The sequence below is a fragment of the Lepidochelys kempii genome, chromosome 4, assembly GCF_965140285.1.
Source record: "Lepidochelys kempii isolate rLepKem1 chromosome 4, rLepKem1.hap1, whole genome shotgun sequence".
Lineage (NCBI taxonomy): Eukaryota > Metazoa > Chordata > Testudines > Cheloniidae > Lepidochelys > Lepidochelys kempii.
Genome location: NC_136383.1, coordinates 12,649,999 through 12,660,693, shown reverse-complemented (window position 1 = coordinate 12,660,693; position 10,695 = coordinate 12,649,999). Strand labels below are relative to the sequence as shown.

At 45.2% G+C, this 10,695-nt stretch overlaps 1 protein-coding gene across 1 annotated transcript; it reads right to left on the bottom strand.

Moving 5' to 3' along the window:
* Positions 1–393: 393 nt before the first annotated feature.
* JCHAIN (joining chain of multimeric IgA and IgM) lies at positions 394–9,741 on the bottom strand. Its single transcript, XM_073340022.2, has 4 exons — positions 9,631–9,741; positions 4,286–4,418; positions 3,070–3,150; positions 394–2,096 (listed from the first exon to the last, which is right to left on the bottom strand). Exons 1-4 carry the CDS (start codon positions 9,692–9,694, stop codon positions 1,895–1,897), a joined length of 480 nt encoding a protein of 159 aa, XP_073196123.1. The 5' UTR covers positions 9,695–9,741; the 3' UTR covers positions 394–1,894.
* Between the last annotated feature and the right edge of the window lie 954 nt (positions 9,742–10,695).

Sequence of the window (10,695 nt, the reverse complement as noted above, 5' to 3'; positions counted from 1 at the left end):
AGGCTACAATTTAGTCATGGGTATTTTTAGTAAAAGTCATGGACAGGTCATGGGCAATAAACAAAAATTCACAGTCAGTGACCTGTCCATGACTTATACTAAAAATACCCCTGACTAAACCCCATGTGGCTGTCCCTGGGGCCACTTGAGCAGCTGGCCCCAGAGCCAGCTGCTTGGGGCGGCCCTGGGATCAGCCTCACTGGCCGCTGCAGAAATCATGGAGGTCATGGAAAGTCAGGGAATCTGTGACTTCTCCGACCTCCGTGACAGACATGGAGCCATAACTATAGTCAGTTATTTAGTGCAAATTCTTCTTCTTCACCTTGAAGATTGGAGGAAAACCAGTAGAGACCAGATTCTACCTTTTAATACCATTTACAATTCACACACAGATAGTTGCAGAAAAATCTATTTAATTATTTCAATCTTGCTAACAAAGCTGAAATCATGGGTACATAGCTCTTGCTCTATTTTGTTACTACACGAAATATGCCAGGGTTTCTCAGAATAGTCTAGGGATGTGCAACCAATTTTTATAATGGGGAGGAATGTATGAGCCTTCTCAGGGGTAATGCTGCACACAGTTTATGGACTTTCATATATGACTGCCTAGTGAAAACACAAGGTATGACGCACTCAAATGTGATGAATGGTGCGACGTAATATCAGCCTCTTTGATAGGTGAGAATTCCTTCTACAAACAAGAGAAAGGAATCTGGTGTAGAGGACTGGAAGGAAGCCCTAACTAGGGCCCCATTCTTGCAATCAGATCGTGTAAGCCCAAAGGCCGTCAGTGCACCTCTGAATGCAGAATCAGGACCTAGACCATTTATTTATTTCTTTAAACTGAAAGAAATAAGTGGTTCTCCACAGTGTTAGATGAATTGGAGACAGCATTAATAATTGTCAGCATGGAAACACAGAGCAGTGAAATATCACTGGGCAGTAGCTCAATCTCAAATATATAGTGAAAGAATAATGTACCATTCCTGTAACACATGCTATTTTGGCACCATTTAAAAATACTCAAGAGCAGCAGCATCTTCAGTCTTCTCTAAATATGCTGAGATACACTGAGAATGTGATTTTCAAAGCCACATAAGGGATTAATAGAAAGTGGGTTTCCAAATCCCATAGGCATCTTTGAAAGCCCCGTCCTGAATGGCCTCCTTCTCAATAATGGCACTGATTTCTATTATGCTCGTAGGTGGAAGTGTAACAATATGGTCTTGTGTTACTTAAAGTTTGTGCAAAGGATTACTTTAGATAATTTAAGTGGGGGGTTTCCAAAAGAACACAAACAAGGGGCCATCTCAAATTGCACACTGATATTTTATGTGCGGTGGCGTTATCTCTCGGGGCTAAAAGGTATTGTATTAACCAAAAAGACCATGACATTGGAGAAATTGCTTTGGAAAACATAATTGTGGAAATCTGAATCCAAACACTGGCATGGCATTTGGATTTCACTGTTTCTATGTACAGAGAGAAGAACAAATCCTGCCTTTGTTACTAGGGCAAAACTCCCACTGACTGTAATGAAAGTCTTGTCTGAAGGAGGACTGAATGAAAACTGTCCAAGCCAGATCCCCCACTGGGGTAAGTTAGTGTAGCTCCCATGATTTCAAGGCAGTTACATTGATTTATACCAGCTGAGGATCTGCCCCACAATATAGGATTTTTCCCACCAGGCATAATTGGCTTAACTATTCCGTTATATTTATAACCACCATGTGCTATAGAAGGAAGGCATTACTTTTCATGTAGCTAACACATTAACTGTGAGGAGCTGATATTTCAGACACTGTCTTTCTTACCATGCTAACATAAATGTGTTTTGGTCTGTGGGGGCAGATTACAGAATAACCAGGCACTCTAACAGCAGTGGTTTAATCTAATTAGCGTAGCAGGATTCTGGAGTCAGGGCTGCTCGGAGGGTGTTGGTCTCCCCGCCGTAGAAAAACGGGAAGGTCGTGGTGTAGCACTTGTTCCTGTCATAGGTGTAGCAGGTATCAGAAATGCTGCAGTTGTTGCTCTGCTCAGCAGTAACTACCTGGTCACCTACCTCCACTTCTGTGGGATCACATTTTTTGCAGCTGGAAGACAGATAGGATGGAATGCATGTTAGGCAGTGGTCACTGAAAGAGGCCACCGCACAGGAGAGGGCTCAAGTCCTCATTGCTACTTTGGCAGTCACACGTCAGTCGGGCTTTGCTGGAGCAGCCAGGCCCTATCCTGATTTAGGAGCAAATAGTCCAATTCTCTGGCACCAGGGCCAGCCCCCAAACCTTCAAAAATGATGAGTCAGGTCCCCAAAATGATGAGGTTGGTTAACAATAAACATGGGTTTCTTTTTATTTGCTTTTCAGTTTTTGAGCCTTCAGCGTGCAGTTGGGTCACTTTTTCAAGCTTTTCTCTGCAACCATGAGGGCTAGAAACTCACTTTCATCTTCAATGAAAACTGTGATTCTCCTCTGATCACAGGACTCCAGGAGCTGGAACTTTACTTAAAACACCAAATATTTCAAGACTCAGGATAAAATCCTGAGTTAGAGCAGCAGAGAATTTGACCCAACATCTTACATTTACACTGAATCTCACACACATTGGAGTCAGCCTTAGCCTGATCAGGCTCTGTGCAGAGGTGAGATCCCTGTCAGCTTCATCACTGTCTATGCTAGAAGTCAAGGTCTTGCTTTTGCCCCATGATCTCACACGGGAATTGGATTTTAATGTATTGGTGCTCTGTGCATCATGGCACTATTTTAAAAAATGACCTTTTATGAAGGGATTTGTTTAGTTTCTACACCTAAATTCACCATGGTAAATCCTGAATTTCCACTCCATAGGAAGGACAGGCTTGTGGTTAAGTCACTGGAGTGGAGGTTGGGGATTCTGTTCCCAAGCTCTGTAGCAGAATTCCCGTGACTTTGGACAAGCCACAAAACTTCTCCCTCAATTCCCATATCTGTCTAATGGGATGTGGTGAGGATTAATTCATTGATGTTTGGACAGAGTGATGGAAGGGCAAAGTGTTCTGAAATTAATGCAGTAAAGACAATTACTCACAGCTCAGACAGCCGGTAGACAAAGGTGGTTCTCACTGGTGAGGTGGGATCAGTGATATTCTGTCTGCTCATCAGGGGGACTCTAAGGGGAAAAAAAAAAAAGAACAGGACTATCAAGTGACCACAAATTAATGAATTCTGCAAGCTCCACAATGTGTCATGATTGTTCTGATTCACAGAATCCAAGTTCTTATCTTTTTCTGTGTTCAGATATTTTCATCTCTTCCCCTTCCACTCCCCATGAAGTTTCAGATACTTGATCTGTAGAACGGATATGTGTTATACCTGACTGAGCCTTCAAATACCCTCAAGAGCAACAGGGTCTTTCTTGCATCATTGCCAGACACCACCATGGAAAGACTGGAGAGTGTCAAAGCATTGCACCGTGTTAGGCCACTAGTGAGTAATGGAACAATTTCCACAAGTGCCACTTGCCACAGATTATGCTTTCAGTAATGACATCATGGCACTGATGTTCCTCTTGCCCTCTCTTGAGCTGGTGGAAACTGGGACACAACACATATGAGACTAGCTCACTTTCAGGTGGCTGGGTGGGTGGGTGACTGACTCGCTCCCTTTCTTAAAGTGAGCCCTTCCTGAACTCCCATGGCTCCAGTGCTGCCCTCCTTACTCAGACAAAACGTCCCTCACTCAGTGCGAGTAAAGAGTGCAGAATTAGGCCCTGTGAGCAGACAATTAATTAGCTGATTGCAGCATGGGAGTTTGGCATTCCCTGAGAAATCCGGCATTGGCCTCTCCCAGGGACAAACTCTCAGATTTTTTGGACCAGGAGTCCACTCTGGAATGGCAATCCTATGTTCTGTGCCAGCCAGTGTCCCTCATTATCAGGACAGGAGAAAGGCTACTCTTGTCTCCTTCCATGTATCTTACAAAGCTACTGTCAACCCTTCAGAAACATTTCTGAGCTGTGTTTTGGACTGGTGGAAAAAGCACCATGCAGCTGGAATTCAGCAACATGTAGTGTGACTTGGACCATTTTCCACTAGTCTACGGTACTATACACTACAGCCCATTAGAGCACTAGGTGGGTGTCAATGAAATCCTAATTACTTACACTATAACATGAAAACCAGGACATAATGAAACACGATCATGTCCCATAACTAATATGCTGAAGTGAGACAAAGAAAAGGAACCTGGTGGGCCGTGTCACCTCATCTTTACCTACTTCAAATCAAGCATTGTTTGCCACTTACATGACTCGTATGTTTCTCACCAGGACTTCTTCCTCGGGGTTGTCTTTAGAAGGGACAAACCTTGAGGTCACCCTTGCACATTTACACTTGTTATCAACTAGGACGTGCTCTTTCGCCTCCTCATCCTCATAACCTGGGAACACAGGATGGGTTTTAAAAGGAGAGAAAAACAAGAGAAAAGAAAATTCTTGCCAGTTCCTGGAATTGATTTACTGTATTGTTCGGACATCTTATCAACCGCTCAGTAATGTCCAATGTGGTTCTCATCTAACATCTGTTCAGTCATTGCAGGCCCTCCTGCAAAACTGAATCCCTCACTGCTCAGCCCCAAAGTCAGCATGGTCTCCTTTCACCACTTACTCGAACAGCTGGGTCTGAAATGGAGAGGAAGTAGGGAAGGAAGTCAGAAATGATGCATAGCTGGAGAGGGTCTGAGAGACGAAAGGTGCAGGTTTCCTGTTAAACAGGAGTGAAGAACCTGTGCCAATACCCCAGCGTTAGCCAAGGAAGATGTTCTGCTGCATGCCTGGCAGCTCAAGGGTTGTCTTTTGCTTCTTACGCAGAATATGAGGGAACCACAATGGATCGAGTATGGTCCAAATACCTGTGTATCCTAAACATAAATAACATGGAAAGCCTAGCCTCATATACACACTGGCTTCTGAAACAGAAGACCACGAGGGCCAATAGAGAGTTCACAAGCTATTTAAAGGGAAACCACTACCCCACTTCTGTACGTTAGGACCAACACAGAGCTCTGCCATCCCAAAGCTGGCTGGAGCATGAGCAGTAACAATCCCACCAGCATTCCAGCCTCTCCTCAGGGTGGTGGGGTCCGCCCTACACTGGGCAGCTTCAGCAGCACTGTCAGAATCAGTCCTAACTTCATAGTTACTCCTCCAAAGCAGAGGGAGAACACAATGGTCAGCTGGGAGTTCCCACTGGGAATTCTGAAACCCTTCAGCTAAAGTTTGGGCATTTTTATAGCTCCTAAGTAGTGACTTTGTCTTTACAAGGCCAAATTCACCCATAGCAGAAACAGATCCATAGACTTTGCTCGCGATGTACCTGGTGACGATAGCAGGGTTTGACCCGCCAACACTCAGGGCCAGTTCTCCAAAGGTAGAAACCAACTTCAGTGCAATATAACCCCTTGGGTGCCTGATTGTACATGTGCCACCAGAACTGCAAACCTGTGTGCAGACTGGAGAAATACAGCTGCAAATATCTAGCCAGGTCCCAGACGGTATGTGGGGCACCGCTGGAGCATTCACCGGGTTTGAAAGAGGACTCTGGCCGTTGGGGCTGGAGCCACTTGGTAAGAGTCAGCCTCAGGATCCCTTCCCACTCCTAGTTTGTTTGGGATCAGGCAGGAAAAAGAAAAGATTGAGACTGGCTGTGGGGGGAGGGAAAGCCACTCCAAAAACAAGGACCCAGCATTAACTATGGACCAGCTGGGAGGGTTTGAGCCAATGAACAGAGGTGGGTGGCAGAGGGAATAAGAGTCAGACTGAGATGGGGCAAGAGAAAAGAAAGAGCTGAGCAGGAGCAGCAGTACCCTGAGCTGGGGAGAGACTGAACCTGACCAAGGAGCTGCTTGGAGGAGAGCTGCCAGCTGCTGCCGCCGGCCAAAGGGGATCTTACTGACCCGCAGCATGCAGAGCTGAGACCACAGGGCAAGACACTAGACACACCAGTTTGAGCTCACAATCCGTGGCAGCCTCAGAGTGCACAGCAGACAGGCTTGACTAACCCCAGAGGAGAGGTGCAGGGCGGGGGTGGGGCGCCGCTGTGTAACTCCTACCAGAGAACCTGACCTGGGTCTGCTCCTGGGTTAGATACACGTGTTGTTGTGTTGTTAACCTGGTGCTCGCGCCAGGGGTTGACTCCCAGCCTCCTAGGAGGGAGGTTTGTGGCTGTCTGCTGAGGCACATGGCTGGGCCTAGGGACCCCCGCCCCCAACTCTGGGAATCCCCCATCTCACAGAGTGTGCTTCCTAGCTGAAGCAGACAGACATCAGATGTGCTTGCTCAGCTTGAGCTTGCGGGTTAAAAATAGCAGAGTAGTGGCCACAGCAGCACTGCTGGCAGCTTGGGCCAGCCACCCAACTATGTATCCGGGGGGCTGGGCAGGTTTGTACTCAGCTGGCTAGCCCGGGCTACCCCTGGCCACCCTGCTGCTTTGTAGTGTACGAGCTTGAGCAGAACTAGGACACATCTGTCTGTCTGCTTGAGCTGGGACGTACCCCTTAGGCCCCACTTAAGTTAAGCCCCTACTTTTTCATGGGACTCAAAAGTTTCATAGTCCTGAAGTGGCCCCGTGAAGGCCGGAGAATGGCGTTCTTTGAGTCACCACAGAGCTGGCTTTCTGCGGGGTCTTTTGCACACACCGTTGAACGCTTGAGTGCACCTGCTGCGTGAACATTTTTTTGTGCCCTGTCACGGGCTCCCACAAGTGAAGAATTCTATGGGTGGCACGTGCAGGGGATTGTACTCAGTGTGTGAGTGCAAACTTAGAGGCAGCATCTCATTTCAGATGCTAAGTGTTGCCCAGGATTCAGCGCTTCCCATTCCTGCACATTCCAAAGACTTTCCCTTCTTAACTGCCCTCTGGTGCTGTTTTAATTCTGACTGAAGCCTCTGCAAGCCCATTCCTCACGAGAAATAAAGGCACTGTTATCGAGTGGCTAGAGCAGTTCCCTGGGACTCAGGAGTCCTGCGGTTCTGTTCTTGGGTCTGCCACTGACCTGCTATGTAACCTTGAGAAAGTCACTTCACCTCTATATGCCTCATTTCCCATCCCCACCCCTGTGCAGTCTATTTAAGCAGGAAGCTCTTTGGGGCAGGTATTGTAGAGACACACAGTGAGAGACAGCACCTAGTCCAATGGAGCCCCACCCTACTTAGAGACCTGTAGGCACTAATGTAATGCAAAGAATGTAGCTAGAGTATAATTCTGTTTACACTGTACTCTTCTGATGCCATAGTACTTTCATATCCCCTTACTACAGGCCCAAAATACAGAACTCCATAATCGTATTTGACATATAACTATGAGTCAGGTTTCATGACCTTTATCCTTCTCTGCTCTCTGCCCCCTCCACAATCTAGGTAACTGATGAAACAAGAGCCTTTCCTCTGAAAGAATCGAGCCTTCCTGTGTCTCTGCCTCAGTGATTCTTGATCTCTTTTCACATTTCACCTCTATAGCCTTTTCTTCTTCCTCTCCATCGCCCTCTGCCGTTTTGTAACTGTATTATGTATTGCGTCTGTTACTGTTCTCCCCAAGGGTTTGATCTAAAGGCCACTGAAGTCAGTAGACTCCCACTAGCTTAGCCAGGCTTTGGATCAGACCCTAATTCTGTAACTGTATTATTCAGAGCAAATCATTAGTGAACATTTAGGAAGACATGCTCTAAAGACTGTTACGGTACGCTAAAAATAATGGGCCAGATTCATCCCTGTGGTGTAACTCCATTGACTTCACTTATAATAATAATAATTAATAATCAATGTAATTATATGTAATAATAATTGCTCTATAATTTTTGTAAAATTTAATACATCTTATAAATCACAAAAGTGAAAATACACCATCATCCCTGGCACTTCAGCTATATAATAATGTCTGCATGTCCCAGTGGAGCAACAAAGACTCCTTAGGAAAAGCAAAGTTTAGCAAAAAGAAAAGGAGTACTTGTGGCACCTTAGAGACTAACCAATTTATTTGAGCATAAGCTGTAGCGAAAGCTTATGCTCAAATAAATTGGTTAGTCTCTAAGGTGCCACAAGTATCCTTTGCTTTTTGCGACTACAGACTAACATCGCTGCTACTCTGAAACCTGTCAAAGTTTAGCAGTGGTTAAACAGGGCATCGGGAGAGCTGCTTATGAATGACTGAAGGTTGGATAAATCTATTCTGCATGTGGCTGAGTGTAAAATGGATTTGAGAAATGTCTCTCTTAACATTGGGTTGTCAAGTAAAATGCCATGATATATGGATATGGCATTCAATAAAATCCATAAACAATCATCTGCAGCATATTAAAGAAGCAAAGAAATTGCAAAATGGCTGCTCATGCACTGCTGAATTTTAAACCGTTTCCATTATTAAAGCAAGAATAAATCCAATTAGACCCAAAATGGATTCATTTAAAAACAAATGGGCCAAATTATGCTCCCAGAGAGGCACTTAGCTCACATAGACTTCACTGTGACTTGCACACACATTAGAGGCTGTAATAATTCCAATGAGAAGAAGCAAGTTCAACTTTCGGTTGACCTGGTGCATATTTGACAATCGACCACTGTCACCGATTACTGTACACTCCTGCAGCCAAATTCTGCACTCAGCTACATCTCTATGAAATCAATACTTTTAAAGAAATTATAAATTAATGCAAAATGTAGCCCTTAATGTTAGCAAGATTAGAGAAAATGCAGGATGTAATGGACCTGGGGGTGTACTGTTCCAATTAACAGCGGAATAGATTACAGAGAAGAATTTGACCTAAGTTACACCATTGTGTAAAAAAGTCACATCAAAATAGTCAGTATATACTACCTGTCAACCATTTTTTCTATTCTGTATGGACAAGATTCTTATCTCACTTAGACAAGTGTAACCCAGGAATATCTCCATTTAAATCAGCAGAGTTACGTGCTGTAAAACTACAGTGAGGGCAGAATCCAGCCCCATTGTAACAGGCAGATACACTCAGAAAGAAGTATTTAGAAGCCTTTAATTCTAGTTAGGCAAAGTCAGCCTTGTGAGCTTCCCAAGTGGGAGAAAGAGAAAACACCTGCACTTTCAGCTCATTGATGCAGAACCTCTGATTAAAACAGGGATTCTCAAACTGGGGGTTCTGACCCCTCAGGGGGTCGTGAGGTTATTATACGGGGGGGTTGTGGGCTGTCAGCCTCCACCCCAAACTCCGCTTCACCGCCAGCGTTAATAATAGTGTTAAATATATTTTAAAAGTTTTTAATTTATAAGGGGAATTGCACTCAGAGGCTTGCTGTGTGAAAGGGGTCACCAGTACAAAGGTCTGAGAACCACACAGCTAATACTAAGGCATTACTGAGTAGCTAGCGATCACTCCCTTAGCACTGCAACAGGGATTTTTCAAAACATCACTCTTTGGGTGCAGAGACAGACCAAGGCCCCAAGTCAAGTCCAGTGCAGATTGATTTCAGTGGGTGTTGGGTCCGGACCTAGCAGAAAGAGGCTTGCCTTGCCTGCCTATGAAGATCACTGATGACAGGTGACTGTTCAGCACAGCTACCCAAATGCAAGTTTATAGTTAAGCATCATTTATAATGGTCTTCATTTCATTTCACACCTACCTGCCACAAGAGCAGCCCCCAAGAAAACTGCCAGGACTCCCCACAGTAACAAAGAGGTCTTCATCCTGCCTTCCCTTCTTTTGAAGAACTTGAGTTTAGAGGAGTGTCATCTGCCTATAAGGGTGTGTGCAAATGATAGAGCTATTTGTTTCCTAAAATAACAGCCCAGGGTGCTAGCTCTCAAACACCGCTGTAAGATGTGGTTGGGGGTGTTGAAACCAGACACTGCAATTGGTTTAATGCTCAAGGGAAGATTTGGTTCTTTCAAAGATCTACTGATGGGTAGAATTATTGCAGCACTTTTAACTTGGTGTGCTGCCAAGCAAGCAGTAGGACAGCAAAGGATCCCAAAGGGGCACCAAATTATGCTGGCACGAGGGCCAGGATGGATCATGTTCATTCCTAGACCAGTGACATGTTTACAGGCAGTTACGCAGAGGGCTACAAGTGGGGGGTTGGGGAGGAGAGTGATTTCCAGATTGACAGTGGAGCACCACTCTTGCTTCTAGTCCTGAGATGTCCTGAGAAATCTGACTTTAAAATCACGTGTTCGGGCTACTATTATTTGTACTGTAGTAGCAGCTGGAGGATTCAGGCTCAGAGCCCCATTGTACTAGGCACTGTACAGATACATAGGAAGAGCCAGTCCCTGCCCCAGAGAGTTTATAATCTAAATAAAGGATGAAGGATAAACAGAAGTGAAGTGACAGAACTGGAAATAGAACTCAGGTTTCCTGAATCCCACCCTGGTGCTTTATCTGCTACAGAGCACTGCCTCTCTGCTTAGGAAAGCTAAGAGATGATTAGGCAGTAGTCATTGTACCTTTCCTTGCCTGTTAATGTCTGCATAGGCAGATTGGGGAACCCCTCTTCCCTTCTGACGCCCCCACAGGATACCAATGGACTTCGGTTACGGGGTGTAGATCCCATGATCAACTCAGTGACAGGATAGCTCTATCATTTCAATGGGTGACTTTATCATGACAGTGTCCATCTCCTCTCCAGCACCCCCTTTCCACAGAGAACAGAGGCACAAGGAGACTAAGTGACTTGTCCAACTTCATT